The sequence below is a fragment of the Augochlora pura genome, chromosome 5 (assembly GCF_028453695.1).
Source record: "Augochlora pura isolate Apur16 chromosome 5, APUR_v2.2.1, whole genome shotgun sequence".
In the NCBI taxonomy this organism is placed as follows: Eukaryota; Metazoa; Arthropoda; class Insecta; order Hymenoptera; family Halictidae; genus Augochlora; species Augochlora pura.
This window is the reverse complement of record NC_135776.1, coordinates 6,706,319-6,724,976: the sequence shown is the minus strand read 5'-3', so window position 1 is coordinate 6,724,976 and position 18,658 is coordinate 6,706,319. Positions and strand designations below refer to the sequence as shown.

Here is an 18,658-nt window from a genome sequence, read left to right as displayed (position 1 = left end):
ACTATATTTAATAGTTACACTAAATGAAAAATAACATGACAAAATTCCTAAATTTCTTTTTTATTTTTACAGCTCTATATTATTATCTATTTCTGTAATAAAATTGACAGTAATTATAACTTTACTATTGAAATAAAACAACTCGAATCAAGTTAAACCTTTTAATGTTACATTTTTTTTAATTTGGTATAGATAGTTTGTTACGTTAATATTGTTATGTACAAATAGTTGCATGTTTCACCAACAAGGCTCAAGGTTGGTTGAGCCATTTTCCACATGTCCCGGTGATACATAGGCCACTCGTATAGAATTCGTAAATCCCGATCCCTGCCGGCATCCGGTAACTATAACGACTGCATCCCCGACTTTGATGTATCTTCGCCTTCGAAGAGAATCGACGCCGTCCTGTATCCGTGAATTCAAGTCGTCGTTCCAATCAGCCAGCGGTTGCTCTGTTTGTAATTATAGAAAACTCAAAGTTCGTGACTAATACTTTGTTCTTCTTAATTATAGACATATCTCCTATCCTCCCTTTATCTATTTATTTGAGACTATATACACAATTATATCAATCATTAACAATTGCACTAGTTTAGATAAAAAGTTAAATAAAATAACAGAATTAACTTAGACATTGAAATTTTTAAAATTCATTAAATTATTTATGTTTACATAAATGCAATGCATTGCATTTTCTCGATGCTATTTCGCATTTTAATACTTCGTGCAATCAATTATTTTATGCCACGGTAAATATAGTTAAGAAATAGATTTTCTATATGTGTAAGTAATTTTTGTTTATGTATAAACAGTTATGTATAATCAGTTATGTAAAGCTGTTATAAATTCACGTGATAATTGACGGTTTTTATAAAAATTATAAGAACTGTCGTAAGCAAAAATCTGATTGGTTTACGTCGATAATGAAGCGGTTGGAGTCCGTGGTACAGTTGCAGCCATCTTGCAACATCCCCGAAACGCGTGATAGCAAGAATAGGGCAATGTGGTCGATGCGTCGACAATGAGACAGCGGTTTGACCAGACGTCGTTGTAACAATAATTGCAGCGGCGTTTAAGTTCAAGGATGTTTGGATTGCACCTATGGTCACTGCGTGCATAGGATTGGGAGGCACCAGCATCTATTTTTATACCAGAGGAAATACCATGATATTAATTATGTCCGCTAAGAGAAATATCGATAACTCCTTATTTCAGTTTATTTACAAAAAAATTCTTCCTCACATTTACAAAAAAAAATTCTTCTAAATTGCTTGACTATTTGTCATTTTGAACTAAAATGTCAGAAATAAATAAAATGAAATAAAATGATAATGTAACTCGACTGCAGACTAATTTCGTTTATATATAATAATATATAAAATTAGAAACGAGTTTCTAAATATTAACTTCTCTACATTGTAATAATTATTTGATCTCAATCTATACTTTTGTATCAAATTTTTGGCGTTATTAGAGATGTAATTAACATTTACTATTTTATATATATATATACATATAAGTACATGTATATACTTGATAAAATATATCTGTTTGTTATAACCAAACTGCGAATTTCAGGCGTTTATGAAAATAAAAAATGTCTAGGTAAAAATTGTGAAGATAGAAAAATATAAGAATATTGTCATACTATTTCAAACTTATTACAATTATGGAGAAAACAATATTCTGTTTATTCTCCACTGCTTGCAATTGATTTGGACAATTTTTATTTTGCACAAAATCCACAGTGTCGTTATAACATTTATATCTTTATGTCAAACAACGTTTTCACATCAAGCGAGTATACTTGTGTTTTATACTACGTGTTCTATATGTTGTTCAAAATGACGACATTATTTCGTTACCGTGTATATTAGTTTATACGGATTGCGTAAATCACACACCTTGCAAGCCAACTCGTCGAAGATCTCTCTCTGGCATCGCGCGCTCTCCGCCTGTCTACAGACCACGTCCACCTTCTTTATTAGCTCGCTAGTTTCCTTTCCATTCAACTCGCCCGTTTTAAGAAAGATAGCGTCAACCCCGTTTAAAACAGCGTTCGCAATTAGGTTCACGTCGAGTTTCAATGCGCTGTTCTTGGATACGTGAAAGCTTAGTACAACAGGTTTCCCTGCCTGAATGAAAAACATATCGAAAATTGTTAATAACCATAAATTGCAACCTCGTAGTTAATTATACTCGTAGTTAAAGGAATTTAATTTTAAATATTTAGCAACATAAAAAGAATTTACTTTACAATATGCAAAAGGTATGCGAAATAAAAATTGCTTTATCTTAGCTTAATACAAGAGCTTTACAGACTTTTATTTATTTTCTTAATATTAAAATTATTGATATTATAAAATTGCTTTTATGAGGAATAATTGAACCTTCAGTTGACTTTATGTCAGCCTTTTTTATTTTAATGAGCGTTCGATGACGATTTTACCTTTACACACTTGGCGACGACAACCTTCTCGACCATGAACAATCGTTCAGCGCCGACTTCGATTTCGATGCTGTCTCTGTCGAGCAGGATACCGTCGGCTGCTAGTAAAATGTCATCCAGGTTGTCCAAACCTTGTTGCGAGGAGATCTTCGCGATCACGCAAATTTTGACGGTACCTTTGGGAATGATTAATCAAAATTGCAGACATCGAAAACTAGTTTGCAGGAAGCGTTGTAGCACAATTATATTAGCTTATGATTTACTGATTTGGTCGAAGCCGGTTTTAACAGCTTCTATCATCTTCTCGTTCCGCGTGTGATTCACTATGCAAAAGTCGCATTCTAAGAACGAAGTTAATTCAATCTGTTCCTCGTCTGTCTTCGACAATTGGGGCAGTTCGACTACGCTGTCCAATAGTTGCACTTGCGCCTCGTCGCGAACGATGCCTCCTTTTAATACCTTACAAACAACGTCTGCTTCACCTGGACGGAAAACAAATTGCCTTTTGCGTCTTTGTAATTCGATTGATTTTAAGAAGTTAATTGAATGCTTATGGAAATATACATATCGCAAATTATTACGAAATAATTAAAAAGGGTAGTTTAAGCTGGGTAGTTTGAAATGTAGCATATGTAGCAATAGTTAAAATATAGCATTAAATAATACAATCCATAACAAAATAAATAGTGTGAAGAATTAAACAATATAACTTAAAATAAATAGAATGAAACGTAGAGAAATAAATAATACGATATAAAGAAAGATATATAGATTTAAATATTTTAGGTAGGAGAACAAATAAGGAGAAAAACAATAATAATGAAACAAACTCTAGGTAAAACATAAGTACCAATTATAGCTTGAACTGAATAATTAAAAATATAGACAACATAATACATTCTATGTACTTAATCGAACGAACTGTGCTTAATTATACATTTAAGCGAAGCTTCAAGGGTATTTCCCAAGGGGATAATGAATTTTGTAAAACCGTAGCAGCCTTATCGTTGATTAAAAATTGTTCAGCGAAAATAAATTTCTAGAAAAGTACGCACCGTTAGAATTAATATATAAAATTGTTAGAATTAATGTACGGAAGATTGAACGCAACTTACGGACGCAACAGACTTGCAACAATGCTACGCCACGACCGATGAGAATTCTGTCGCCGGGCCGACATACGCGCGGCAAGTTGGGATAAGACACCCAAAAACAATTTACGCATCCGGCACGTTTCGCAACGACGTTCGTTAATAATTTCACCACGTTCCCCTCTTTCAAATCGGCGTGTCCCTGCAGAGGTGAATTATTGAAACAGCTTCGCGGGACGTTGTGGCAAGAAACCCGAGCTTTCGGTACAAAGTAATTTTTTATTTACGATAACCAATGTTTGGACTCAACGTGTGCAATTTTAACGTTGCCAGAAAGGTGCATGAAGAAATATTATAGGATGTGGAACAGATGGCACAACGTATGGGAGAATAAGTAATACGTTGTGCGAAGAAAAATTAATTGTATAACATATGGGAAATAAAAATCATGTGAAATATAGAAAATTAATGTAAAATGTAGAAAAATAAGTTGTAGAAAATATTTAAATTTAAATAATACGGACGCTAAAGATTAATATATCTAAATAATAATAATAGGATATAAGAAAATCATAAAAACATGTTACAATATGAAACATAGAAAATTAAATGGTCTAAACTGTACCAAACCACAAAATATAAAATCTGAAGAACTATATAGTATAAAATATAGAAAAATAAGTAATATAGTGTGAAGAACACAGTATAGTATAAAATAAAAAAATAAATATAAAATGGAGAAAACTAAATAGTATAAGATATAGAAATCCAAAATAAAGTAGAATGAAGGAAACTATAGTATGTAGTATAGAAAATCAAGTAGTACAAAACATAAAAAATTGGATATAGAAAATTGAAATGTAGAAAAAATTATAGTAAGTATAATTAGTTATAATTATAATTATAATAATACGTAATTATATTATATATAAGAATCATACTATGCTCGATGCATCCCCTTTAAATATGCCAGTTCTTATTTCAGGTCCCCGAAGGCTGGTCGCAACCCCTAGAGGATAAATCTCACCGGTGAACTCATACATTCTATTCCCAGCCTGTCTGATGGACTGTACAGTGATTGCATGCCATTTGTCCACTTGATGAGACATGTTCAAACGAACAATGTTTGCGCCGGCCATCATCATATTGACGATAGCTCCGGGATCAGAGTTCACGACACCTAGGCCAAACGGTAAGAAAACACAGATATTGTCTACGTCTATGTGGGTTCGGACAACCTCGACGAAGAATACTTTTTTCATTATTCTGTTACTTCAATTACGCGACATACCATAAAAACTGTGGTAAAAAGGCAGTATATAAAAATGCATTCAGCAAATCAAACGAAAATTGAAATTGCATCTTTTTTTAATTATCTCTATTTCATATTTAATTCAAATTTAAAGTTTTAAAATTTTATGAAAAAATAATTGTTTTCTGTTGCTTGTAAAATGTTGGTAGATAATAGTTTAAATAGTTTCTGATTTAAATTTATGTCAGTGAAAAATTTCAGTGATCATCTAGGAGCTTTAGTGTGATCTCTTTACTTGTCTGACCAATGCCATACTCTTTCTACTAGCAAACACGAGTAGAAGCAATTCATCATCAATCTTGCTTCGTTATTATTTCTTTAATGTATTATTTAATAGAATATTACTAAAGAAGATTGTACTTTGACGTAGATGTTCAAAAACATAATCTAAAGGATAATGAGTTCTAATGATCTCACCCAAAGTAACCATGATCTTGGTGAGTCTTGATAGTTTCGGATTAGAATTTATATCTAGCTGTGTACTATGTTCAAGTCCTGACTTTCGATAGGTAGCTTCTGCCTGGCCATTGCATAATGTCTCGTCTTCAAAATCGCTCAGCTTAATGTCAAATGTTATATTGTTACATTATAGTTATAAGAAAGAAAAATTTACGAGTACTCTAACAGAAATGAGTACCGCGTTTATATTACTTTCATGTACCTAATGTCATATAAATTGAAAAAATTTAAATACCCATGGTACTCTGTAATTGGGTTTCTTTTTGGTTGGTGCTGCGACTTCATTGGAGCATATCATAGTGTACGGCTGGTGTTAAGTCGATATACTTGTGAATTTGATGGGATTGGAAGGAGAAGGAAATTAATTATTACAGAGGAGCAACATTAGGAGTTATTTATCCATTTTGCTGTTGATATGATTCATGTCAGGTGCGGGTTGGTGGTTTGCAACGTACAATCTGAACATTGCAATTAATACAACTGAAGGAAAATGTACACTTTGGGGCGTGTAATGAAAACAATGTAATAAAGTAAAATAAATTTTCGTTTTTATTCGTATTCATACAGAAATTAGAGAATCCAACGTATGTCCTTCAAACAGTTAATAAACCAAGTTTCAATAGTTTGCTTCAATTAATTATCTCACTGTAACTATTCATTAATGTAGTGTGTATGCATACGTGTAACAGTATACTTATTTACGTATACGTGAACGTATGCTCTCCGTACCGTATTACTGCAGACCTTCGTAGGGCCAAGTAAATAATACTGTAGCTACTGGCATTTTTCAAATTTTAAAACGTTTAAAGAATATGCTAAGTTCATCATACATATAAGTTACATACATACTGAATTTTTAACATCTACAATCACTGTATCCAGGTTTCTCCTTATGAATCAGCTAGTAGTTGTACTTAATCGACGTTCCTAAAAAGAATAACCAAAAATTATTACATTACTGACGATGTTAATTAGAAAAATTACTTTTGTTACCGTTGTGAGCATGCATTTCACGATTACACAACAAACTGAAACATGTATGTACACCAAAGTCAGAGTTCTTAAGTCCATTACTTTCTAAGAATTCCATTTCATTTAACATATAACAAAAATCATTTCGTTTCATTTTTAATATAATGATGTAACCTGATTTAATGCACTCTGACTTTGAGATTCAGTTCAACTTCACCTAGAAACACAAACACACAGGGTATTTCGTTTTAATTTATTGGGACAAATTGTATTAAACTACACTGTGCGTGGAAAGGGAATGTTAGTGCACGTTACAACATTGGGCATGCAATTACATAATGTCTTCATAGGAATCTGTCACGCTTCGAACAACGCATTCGTCATCATCGTGAGGAACTTCAATATCTACGTACACGACGCGAAGTGTATTCGTGAAGCCTGAGCCCTGCTTCCATCCAGTGACCACGACCACTGAATCGCCGGTTTTAATAAAACCGCGGCTCTTGCCGAAGTTCAAACCGCATTGAACACGTACGTCCACATCCTTTATCCAGTCAGACAACGGTGCCTCTGTAAACAATTAGTGAATTAATGCAAACTTTTTGCCTAGAGTTACCAAAGAATTTTGAGAATAAAGAAATTATTAAGATTTTTAATAGAAATAGAATGATAATTAATAATAGTAGAATGTTTATGTTACCTTCGTAGACGAGTGGCAGAATACCACGATGAAGGTGGGCCTGTCGTGCAACTTGATCGAATCTGGTCACCGCGATGATTGGGCAGCGTGGCCTGTACTTCGCAATTAAATGTGCAGAACGACCGGTGGTCGTGATTACTATGATAGCGCTGGATAAACATTTCATAGACACTTCGACAGCAGCAATTGCAACTGCGTGAGTAGCATCGATCGGGGGGATGGCTTTGCTTAAGAGATCGCCAAATATCTGGGTTTGCCAGATGGTAGCCTCTGCTTCTTTGCAGATGTTAGCCATGGTACGAACGCATTCCAGTGGGTAGTCACCTTTGGCAGTTTCACCTGTGATAGAATATTTCACTTATTAATTACAAATTGAATAACCCATCAATTATTTAATGTATCGTTTGAGAAAGTGTTTTCAAATTTTCGGAAATTGATAAATAGCAAAGTTAATTTTTAACGAATGTCTTATTTTTTAGCACATGTCAACTAATTGTGTTTGTATCGACCTCATCATATCATTGATATTACCTGACAACATGACGCAATCAGCGCCATCAAGAATAGCGTTTGCAACATCAGATGTCTCGGCTCTGGTAGCACGCGGTTTCTTCACCATAGACTCGAGCATCTGAGTAGCGCAGATCACTGGTTTGCCGACTTTGTTGCACCTGCTGATCATGCATTTCTGAGCTATGTTCACTTTCTCGGGCGGGATCTCGATACCAAGATCACCACGAGCAACCATAATGCCGTCGGACGCTTCAATGATCTCGTCGAGGTTCGTCATGCCCTGTTGGTTCTCGATCTTCGAGATAATTTTAATCTTCTTTCCCTTCTCGCCAAGGATCGCACGGATTTCTGCCAAGGCTGCGGCGTTTCTAATGAACGAGGCGAAGATCATGTCGACCTCTTGTTCAACACCGAACTGCAGATCGGACTTGTCCTTTTCGGAGACGGCTGGCAAATCTACCGGTACACCTGGCAGATTGACACCTTTGCGGGAGCCTAACATGCCACCGTTCTCCACGGTAGTGCTGACGCTGTCGGGATCTGTTAAATGAAAACAATGATGTACCATCAGAAATGAAACAGGTGTTAGTCTTATAAAAATAATATAAATAATATATCTCATAATAATCCATAATAAATTTAAATCTAATTTTTGTTATAGATTCAAACGGATTGGTGAAATTATCTTTCAATTGAATGTTATGAAAAGTTTATACAGTTAAATACTGTGTAGGCGAAATTCTATCTTTACAAGCATAAAAGTAAGAAAATTGAACATTATGAGGAGAGAAAAAATCCTTTCATGTAACTTATTAGCTGAGAGAATGATTTTAAAATTAAATTGGATTTTTATTCTATCGAAATTAGAAATTTCTCTTGTTAATTTTTTTTAACTGAAAACAAATATTCCTCCATTCGCTGGCTATGAAAGTATAATTTTAAATTAGCTGAGAAAATGATTTTTAAGTTAAATTGTATGTTTATTCAATTAGAAAATAATTCTTTTTAGAAATGTGGAATTATTTAGGAAGTAAAATGAGATCTCCCCTATATTTTCTAGTATATTATTTATAAGAATGGTTAAATGTTACGTACTGACGGCAGTGACGATCAGAGAAATCAAGCCATCGTCAACGAAGACACGATTTCCAACCTTCAATACCTTCGTGATATTTTCATAATCGACGTATACTATATCTTTGTTTCCTTTCTCGGCGTACGACTTGTCAGTGGACAGTTTGAAATTCTGGCCCTTGACTAATTCCACTTCAGCGGACCCGCCCTAATAAATAAATAATCAGTGAGGTTAAATATATTACGACGAGCAATAGAATATACATATATTTTACATAGTAATATTTAATATCATTATAAAATAATGTAAGCACACAGAGTGCTTCGCATGAAAATATAGTAATGCAAATGCATCGCAATATTTTCTACTTTTTAGATTAACATGGTCCAAGTTTATGAACGAAACTATACTTGTAGAAAATCTTGTATACTTCCAGTTCAATAGATAACTAAATAAGACTTTTATCTAAGCTTTAAAATACTGTGTCTATTTTGTATGCCCTTAGATAATGAAAAATGTATTTTTTCAACAAGTTGTATTATATATTATATAACATTTTTAGTAAGACTAACGACACTTAATGTTCATATAGCAATTGTGTCACCTTTTAGGTTTCTTATCGACAAAGAAAAATTTATGACACAATGTTCTAATAAAATTCAATAAAAATTCTGACGTGGATCATGTATAATGTTTGAGACATTTATGGCGTTAACTAAAAACTTTCTTACGCCTTCCAGGAGACCTGTACGAATCTCGGGACCTTTGGTGTCAAGAGCAATCGCCACTGGGGTGTTGATGCCGCTTTTTTTAGAGAAATTCTTCTGGGCTTCGCGAACGTTGCGGATGGTCTCGGCATGGTATTCATGGGATCCATGGGAGAAGTTCATTCGGGCGATGTTCATGCCCGTGTCGATCATCTTCTCGAGGGTCTCGACGGACCTCGAGACCGGTCCGATCGTGCAAATAATTCCAGAGAGACGCACAAACGATCCCCCGCTTTCGATGTCGAGGGCGCACATGTGGTCTAAGTGGCTTTGAGCGTACAAAGCTTGAGTATTTGGCTTCCCAGCCATCTATAACAATTAAATAACATTTAGTTTCGCGCGACAGATGTCCGAGTTAAAACAGCCACCAACCCTTTATACCCTGAATTATGCTATTCTTACATTCATATTTAAAGAAAATTCAAAAACGTGTTTGTTACTGCTTTCTTTATTTCATGGGGTTAAATGATAACTTTAGAATTATTCCTATAAACAATAGACATACGTACATGAGTATACTGAATTTGTCTGTAATTTGGTGTTATAATAAATATATATGTATATTAAATATTAGTTATCTCTGTCGATTAAAGATTGAAATGTAAATCTAGGGATATTTTGGTTGATTGAAATAAAATTGCAGTTTCAAGAAATAAAGGGTTGAACAGCACATTTCACAGCTGGTGCATTATATAACAGCTAACAATACTAAATAATTGTAAGCTAATACACTTTTTGCAAACATAATTCGTTGCGTGTGTACAAAGTGTTAATTGGCTTGTAATAATATTGAACAAAAACAAATAATTCTAAGGAAAATTTACTATACTACATTTCCAAGCAAAGTGAATCAGTTTGTCAAGGTCACGGCCACTATACTCACTACAGAGTTTCATATATTTATTTATTTTTGTTCGCGTAGGGTAGCGGATCAACACCGGCACTATTTTCATACGGTTATGAACAGGCACTATGACCTTGACAGAACTAGTTCCTAAGCCCCTTTTCGATTACGATCAGATGAAAAAAAGAAGCTTAAAGAAATGAAAGCACACATTTCAAATCAAAATTCTATTTTATCTCTTACAAATAATTATTGTCTACTTTTTATCAACTAAACTACATGCAAACTAAATAAATAGCATAAATAGGCTGTGGATCTTTATGCAAGTTACTATTTAGAAACATCTCTTGTAACAAAAATAGAGCATGGAGCTATTAATATTCAATGTTGACGTACACTTATATATTTTATAAATTTACACAAGCTGAAGATGGATAAAAATCCACGCATCAACGACGAATAAACAACTGCAAATATACAAATAAATTAGCTAAAAATTCAAATATTCTACGAGCCCGTACATCGATAAGAAATCCGCTATACGATATATCCGAAATAGGATAAAATCAGTTCTACAAAACGTTATCTGTAATATCAAATTTCGATTAGGGACAAGTTGTCGGTAACGCCTTAATTACAATTAGCGTCGATTCACACGAGTCGTTTATCTCTGAGAAGCTGAATACGATAACGAAAATGTGTTACCAGATCCAAAATCAGCGTCCACAGATCTGTATAAACGCTTTATCACAAATCTCTATAGACATCAAAATTCGATGCGATGATTATTACAATTAGCACGTGATTTTTCGGCATCATGTCTCTCGAAGAGCAGTCGATGCCCAAAGTATGCTGTTACACTAAGAATAGCTTAGCGTTTGCTGCTCAATTGTAACGCTAAATTTCGTATAATGCAGTAAGAATAGCTACCGAGCTAGTATCGAATAGAACCGTGAACGTGGAACCGGGTTTCCCAATCGACACGTTAATCATCGCGATAAGATGATTCAGCTCTGTCAATTGTAAGTCGCGCAGACCACGATAACGAAAAGAAGATATACAATTTGATAGGACAGATTAATTTCCATTGACCACAAATATTCCACAGACAATCGCGATCGACTTTTGCAATCTGCAACCGTATCTCTACTGTCGTCGAGACGTTTACGAACCGGTTCGTCGCCGATCTACTTCGCGTAGGGATACTTCAGGAATTTTTACTTGACCTATGACACGACGATCTTCACGAAACTTTACCGACATGCTCGCACTGATTTAAGCTGTATCTGGGAATTTTCGTACGCCGCCGTTCGCCGAAAATGCTATTCATTTTAATTATTATTATTCGCTAAGGAATCGGTTAAAAAGCTATTGACAGACTATTTACTAAATTTTCGTTTCGTTTAAAATTTTTGCTTTCACATTTTTTAACGCGTTGAGTACCTAATTTCTGAGTCAGAGAAAATTGTTGCATCGATTACAATTGTTATTGCGGCTCGAAGGTCAAAGTGTTAGTAACAGTAGTCCCGCTTTCGATCGATGCCATTTGCACAAATCATTGTAATTAGTTTTTTATTGTTCAAGAGCCGACCGTAATCGTGTTAAATAAAAATAGCTCCGAGTCGTTTCAAGTTTCGTCGACGTTGGTGAAAACTTATCGAGGAGGAATGTCGTTGCACAATCACTATAGTTTCCACGACAGCGTTACAAAAATCATGTGCGAACGGATCCGACAAGCCTCGTAAAAAAATGCCCAGTTCATTGGAAAAAATTCCCAAAGTATACTTTGTAAACAATCCAAGAGAACTCAACATTGTAACAAAATAATACACGCATGCTTTCGACTCTACGAGTGCGAAACGCATAATTAATGCAGCCGTTTCGCTGCGTGGTCGACTCCCATGTCCAGTCATCCAGAATGGAAAAACGAAATTGCGTTTCTCCACTTTATCGTCGCGACTCGTTGCACTGGAAGAAAATGTCCCAGTGAAACGTAGAACGTTCGACGATCGAGAATCAAACGGTGGTTTAAAATAGAAATTACAAAACGGCTACGAACGCTAAGGAAAGAAACCAGAAAATACTGCGCTGCGATATGTACAATATTCGAGTGAACCGAATAGTGATACTTACCGTACGTGGCAAACTCAATCAACATGAATTAAAGTGCAATCAAAAAGTAAAAGTATTAGTAAAATAAGCTACGCAAGCGAACGTGACTCGAGATCGATCCTGATTTATAGGGGACTAGCCATGGAAAACGTTTGCTAACTTTTCTCACATTTTGCTGCTTTTCTGCGTATTTGTAGAATATTTAGATCAATAATAGAATAAATTAAATACAGAAATATAGAAACTTTGATGAATTGAAATATATCGGTAATTGAATTGCTAACTATTGCAATGCGAAAAATTTTTAATATACATTAAGTGCAAGATGAGGAACTAATTTAATAAGTAATCTCTGTATAGATATAATTATAATATAATTAATTCGAAAATTTGTGATCTTAAAAAAATTAGTTCGCTGTATCAAAAGTTCCACTGTGCGTTCGAAACGAGATAAAAACTTATCAGAGTTTCGCGATACTAAGCATTCGTCGAGTCCGTCGTGTAAACAAAAGCCATCGAGAGTTCGCTGTCTTCTGTTGCAGAGTGCAAGGTAGACAATCGTTTTCTATGGTTTCGCGAGGGGTGCATCAGGATCTGATTGGGAGAGCGATGAAGAGTCACGGTGTTGCGTGTCGAACGGAACTTGTTCACTGGACACATTTAGCAATTAACACACAGAGACCGTAGAGATATATAGAGAGCAATTAAAATCACTGCAAAACTAAAACTCGCTTACTAACTGAATGGTGAGGATAGTACCTTATCGTCGGCGGTAATCCAGACCATTTTGACGGGCTGCGCAAATAAATAGGAGACAGGAATTAGTGGCAATACGTTTTCGATGGTACCGCGGCTACGTCTGGCTGCATTCGTCTGCACACCGAGTGCATACTGCTTATCGGACAAGCAACGGATGTATCGCGACGTGCGGAAGTAGAGAGGGGAATTGAAGACGTTCGATGGACGTGATACGAGAAGACGATGATGATGATACCAATGCGTGCAGCAGGTCTGCCAAAATTTGTACGGGCACATTCTATTCCAAACCTCTGATTAAGTACGAAAACGCCGTCGCTAGAACGGACGTATCAGGGTCAAACATCAATTCCTACCTTCTTTCGCACATTACTTCGCTCGAAATATGTTTAACGCTGCTAACAGTTTAAATCGCTCCCTTTTTAAGTCCCTTATCGATACCCTATTCGCGCGTTCATCTTTTTTGTCTCTGGATATTTTTGCACTCTAGATCAATTCTCTTTTATATAGTTTTGCTAATATAATTGTTCTTCTTGCATGTCTTGTTCATCTTTTTGCAAATGAAATTCTCCATTTTGTAAATGGACACTTGTATGCGATTATTTGTAATGAAGCTCACGTTATATTAGAAAATTGAAAGATACTTTGTAAATAATTGTTGTAGATCAAGTGTTCATATTTGAGTCAGTTTTTAAGTCATCAGATTAAATTTAAAAATCAAATTAGGAATAAGAAATTTAGATACGTAAAAGGGTGAGTTTGATTTGGAAAAAGTTGAATATAATTTCGAAAAGTTGAGTGCAATATGGAAAAGGTGAATATAATATTCAAAAGGAATGAGTTTAGAGTGCAAAATCTGTATAGGATCTCATTCCAAAGGTTCCAAACGTATTTTAATTATGTGCATAGTAAAAGGATGTATACTAGTTAATTTTCTTCTCTATTTCGATATTTTATATAATTTCAAAAAATATTCTCATAATTATAAGAAATATTCGTCTGCTCATTTATTAATTTGAAAAGAATGCTCGTAAGAACAGACTGTGCTCGAGAGTTTTTATTTCGGAAACTATTTGGTCTACTGAATTAATATTTTTTATTTCTATTCTCTTCTATTATTTTTATTTATTTATTATAACAAAGGATCGCGTTTATTTATTATAAGAAAAAAACCATATGATTCTACCGTGAAATTCAGAATTATTTTTTTAATGTTACGAACATTTACCAACGTGAATTTTTCAAAGAAATACAAAGTATAGATTCTCTCTTAATGTTTGAATTATGAAGCATACTAATTCGTACATACTAATTAAGTATATTTTGTGTTTCAGACAATATCTTATATTTGGCATTTTTGTGCATAAAATCTGCAGTAAATCTGCAATAGTATATATATTAGAGTATATATGTATATTATATAATAATAGTATATCTTATTGTAATAGTATAATATATAAGAAATAATAACAAATAAATATTGTAATAAATACATAATATATGTCTGCACATAGTCTGGTGTACTTGTAACGACAATCTACAGTATCTCGTAACAGCGTCTGTGTCACTTCCGGTTAAAGGAATTGCTACACCATTCCTACACCACATCGTAACACACCCACTTACATATTCATTAGGTGAGACATATTTACCCAAGTCTTTTAGAATTTAAACTTGGACAAATATAGTTCAGTATTTCTAATAATTTTCTTTTATTTTAGGATAAAAATGGAAGGAGAAATGCATGGATAATCGATCATATGGGGTGGGCATATTATAGAGTGTAGACACAGACGTGTATCCAGAATGAATAATCGCCGAATAGAACGACACTTGTGGCCTGGGTCAAAGAGATTTAGATAGAATCAGTGCCGAACACTCCCAGTTTGATCATGTTATCATTTCATGAATTGCTCATTAAATTATGGCTCAGATAAGCCACGCGTGTGGTGCATGCACGTATTAATATGTATAGATACGGTGTTATCAACTATTATCTGTAATTAATAATCTACAATCTGGAAGAAATGTTGTTCCAGTGGTTTTATCTCGTAGATAGAGTCCCAAAAAGTAGAAGTATTGAATCCGAAGAAGAAACTTTTGGGAAATTAGAATTTGTTTATAATTTTGGGGACTGTGGGATGATTTTTTCCAATTAGAAAAATGTTATTACAATAGAACAATCTTTACAGATTGGAAGGAAAAAATAATCGTCTCGATCAGACAAGTAGTTTTTGAAATAAAAATTTATAAGCTCAGTCTGTCCTTACAAGCGATAGACAGGAGATTGTAAAACTGGTAGCTTCGTATTTTATAAACAAATTTGAAATTTTATGACTTAAACCCTCCCTAATTTTGCTTGTATTATAACATAGTTAATTTTGAGCAAGATCTATAACGTAAATTTTATGATACAGATGATTTTTCGGGGAAGGGACCGTGGTGTTAAAAATGCATTCTCATGTAAAAGAAATATTAAACCACAAACATAATGTTTATATATTATATACTGTTATGCTATGAAGTTTATATATTTTTTTACGCCTGTATTTAAAATAAACGATCGATAACTATCAGTCATAAAAATAGGACCAAGAAAACGGACTATATCAATTAATTGTTTATTACGTACAAATAAAAATGCGAAGTATTTCGATCGGGTATTTGTTTAAAAGAGATTATTTACACGATTAGGAGAATTCGCTATCGAGTTCCATGGGAACTATTCAGATTTCGTCATTGAAGTCGTGACTGCATGTTGAATGAGTAGCAGAAAAGTATTCAAATGAACTTAGGTTCGCCAGTCGACGACCGTTGCGTCATGGCATTGAAAAGATAGCGGAGAGATGCCTAATCTCTGAATATCTTTGACTAAAATGATAAGGAGTTTAGATAAGGGTTTATGGTAATTTTCAAAAATGATCTAAGCGAATATTAAAAATGAAAGATCACTTATCATTGTTCGCAAAATTGCAGAAAATTTAACTGTTGCACTAATTAAATATTTATGTCGTTAAATAAATCTAACTCTGTTCGTTATCTATATTTCACGACATTTTTATATTTTATATATAAACAATAAGTTACTGTCTGTTAACAAATGAATCTTTATCCGATTCAACTCGATGAAATTCTTAATATCGTAGACATTTCATTAGCGAACATACAGATGAAATAAATAACAGAAGTAATTACGTAAAGTAATAATAAGTATAACAAGTATGGAGATAATAGTACGATATTTCGATAACATTATTACATCACTGATCAATGTCTCCTTTCTTAGGAAGAAAAAGATGGCGATCGTGACCATTTTGTTCCTTCGTGTCCTGAACGACAAGATCTTTTATTTTTCCTTCTATCGTTCGATTAACTTTAATTTCATTAAAACATAGCGTGATTTATTCAATTTTGCCGCTGCCTAAATTAAACTAAATTTTTCAAGAAACCTAACAATTTTTGGTAGCATTATTTTCACAAAAACGATACCCCGCATTTTATTTACACCAAAGAGGCGCGTACAATTTGCCGATAAAATACGTATACGATAAAGATAAAAATATAAAAATTGTACCGTGTTTAAAAGATAATTCGAAGGATTATTTATTAATAACTTTATAAATACCGCATAGCGATAAGATCACCATACGAGAGCAACGTTATAAAGATTATGTTCTATCGCGGATATCCAGTTGATTTTTTTCTGTGCTGTTTTAATGTCGTTAATGTTAAGTCAATTTTATTGAGTCGTATAAGTATAAATGGAAGATATGAAAACAAAGTGATCGCTGACATGAACTATTATGTAATCGTATAGATCAGAAGTGACGTCAAAGTCTTGCTTCGATATGAGCAGTTCAGAAGTCATATATGTATTACATTTAGCAAGTGTTAAAAAATCTGAGACGATACTGCAAGCTTTGATTACCAATTATCGTGCAGTACCATACTACTAATTTTATTGTATGACAATTGATATCCTTGTCCTTCTGTTTTAATTATCGTGTTACTGGTAATTAGACATAAAATACATGACTTCTCATGTCAAAGTATCTTATAACAACAATAAACTTTCTTCATGTTTCTCAGCAATTTCTCTCAGTACTGCACGTAGAGCATCTCTACAAATGCAATTGCTTTCAAAATAATTAATTAACTTTGCTGTAGTTCTTCCTATTGTAAGTAAATCATTAAATGAAATAGAACTGATACGCTAATATTGTGATAAAGTATTAAAAAACAAAATGGAAATAACACAGTGACACAATATGTAAAAGTAACATAATTGTTCCCTTGTGTTCCTGCACTTTGAATATTTTAATTGATTTATATCTGAAACATTATTGTATGCAAAATTTTGGGGTAATAAAGTGCACAAGTAATTGCATATTTGAATAATGATGTAGAATATGTAAGATACTACCTATGACATAATTTAATTTGGTAATCTTTATGTGTGAAGAGGTTATAATCTCTTACTCCGAAAAATTGACTGTTCTCAATAATAAAATACGTAAAATAAATGGAAAAACTACCGAACGTAATAGTACCTATTCGGTAGAACGGTTTCTATAATTGAAACTTTTTAAAACGGTAAAATTATGTAAACGATATGACAACAAATTATCATATCGGTAACAAAGATAATATTTGCGTATTTTACATCTTCATTTAATCAAACATGAAAGTAGAATATATCGAACATAAATCTTCTATAGAATACAATATATGTTTCGCAAATTATGAAACATTTTAGACGAGACTTAAAGATGGCATTAAGACTGCGACAGCTCCTTACACAAGCGTGTTGTGTTCAAGGTCAAATTCATAAAAACATTTTACATACGTGTACAAATTTTTAACAAAACTAGACGTGTATAAATGTTTACTATTTTATACGGTGACATCGCGTGCAACCGATCTCGCATAAAATCGGTAATTCACGTATAGAAATAAACATTTTCAATACATGTCAGACAACGGTCATGAGGTATTTGAATTGTTAAAACTTTATTAGTTATTTGTCAAAAGGTTAAATCGCAATGCTTGTGATTTCGTAATGAGAAGTATGAAATTTAGATTTGTCGTTACCTTTTTTTTCAGTTGTTAAAGTCAAGCACGGATTTAACAGAAGAAAATTTAATAAGCTACGGAAATATCGGTAGTATCTCACGTCGTCGACTTCACAGTCAGTAGGAAACTGATGTTTTAAGGACACGAAAGGTCACTACAACTTCCTCGTGTACCTATCTTATGCCTCTCGGCTGATTTTCAATGGAACATGTAGACACCATTTCTGTGCCGATTCTACTCTATAATCAATACATGGTTATTTTTATCTTCGTACCTCTACCCGCTACAAAATATTACAGAAACGTCATCGAAATTTTCATTGCAAGAAATTTATACATTTATTCAGCATTCGACAGGTAAAAAGTTTCGAATTAGCTTGCCATTGATTCTGAAATTTATAAAAACTTCTCGCCGGCCATTCAAGTTAAGAATAGTTTCTGTTGCGACATCAGAATGGTTTCGCTTGTCACATGATCGAGCTCTCATTGGACCATTAAACAAAGTGGTCCAGGATAATAGTTCGCTTTTTGGACAC

The 18,658-nt window shown here is 33.7% G+C and overlaps 2 protein-coding genes and 1 long non-coding RNA gene across 4 annotated transcripts; 1 reads left to right on the top strand and 2 right to left on the bottom strand.

Annotated features, from left to right (window-relative positions):
* Window positions 1–237: 237 nt before the first annotated feature.
* On the bottom strand, window positions 238–5,370 carry LOC144469761 (pyruvate kinase). Its single transcript, XM_078180357.1, has 8 exons — window positions 5,270–5,370; window positions 4,482–4,720; window positions 3,565–3,742; window positions 2,713–2,931; window positions 2,450–2,625; window positions 1,905–2,135; window positions 917–1,139; window positions 238–452 (listed from the first exon to the last, which is right to left on the bottom strand). Exons 1-8 carry the CDS (start codon window positions 5,280–5,282, stop codon window positions 238–240), a joined length of 1,494 nt encoding a protein of 497 aa, XP_078036483.1. The 5' UTR covers window positions 5,283–5,370.
* A 467-nt stretch (window positions 5,371–5,837) lies between these two features.
* On the bottom strand, window positions 5,838–18,323 carry LOC144469760 (pyruvate kinase). 2 transcript variants are annotated; one of them, XM_078180355.1, is made up of 8 exons: window positions 18,142–18,323; window positions 13,054–13,089; window positions 9,303–9,647; window positions 8,592–8,778; window positions 7,515–8,036; window positions 6,984–7,322; window positions 6,697–6,853; window positions 5,838–6,238 (listed from the first exon to the last, which is right to left on the bottom strand). In XM_078180355.1, the coding sequence occupies exons 2-8, from the start codon at window positions 13,078–13,080 to the stop codon at window positions 6,226–6,228; spliced, it is 1,590 nt and encodes a 529-aa protein (XP_078036481.1). In that variant the 5' UTR covers window positions 13,081–13,089; window positions 18,142–18,323; the 3' UTR covers window positions 5,838–6,225. The 2 variants fall into 2 exon arrangements, with proteins under 2 accessions (XP_078036481.1, XP_078036482.1); XM_078180356.1 differs by lacking the exon at window positions 13,054–13,089.
* Window positions 13,140–15,236, top strand: LOC144469762 (uncharacterized). The gene is made up of 3 exons (XR_013494046.1): window positions 13,140–13,303; window positions 14,565–14,687; window positions 14,772–15,236. It is a non-coding gene; the product is annotated as an uncharacterized LOC144469762 (long non-coding RNA).
* Window positions 18,324–18,658: the final 335 nt, after the last annotated feature.

Coding starts and splice junctions, on each gene's coding strand:
- LOC144469761 (XM_078180357.1), bottom strand. Junction 3,743..4,481: donor AAGGGGATGCATCGAGCATA/GTATGATTCTTA, acceptor TCACCTCTGCAG/GGACACGCCGATTTGAAAGA. Junction 2,932..3,564: donor GTTGCAAGTCTGTTGCGTCC/GTAAGTTGCGTT, acceptor TTTTCCGTCCAG/GTGAAGCAGACGTTGTTTGT.
- LOC144469760 (XM_078180355.1), bottom strand. CDS start 13,080: ATGGTCTGGATTACCGCCGACGATAAG. Junction 9,648..13,053: donor GGATTACCGCCGACGATAAG/GTACTATCCTCA, acceptor TAATTGTTATAG/ATGGCTGGGAAGCCAAATAC. Junction 6,854..6,983: donor TCTGCCACTCGTCTACGAAG/GTAACATAAACA, acceptor AATTGTTTACAG/AGGCACCGTTGTCTGACTGG.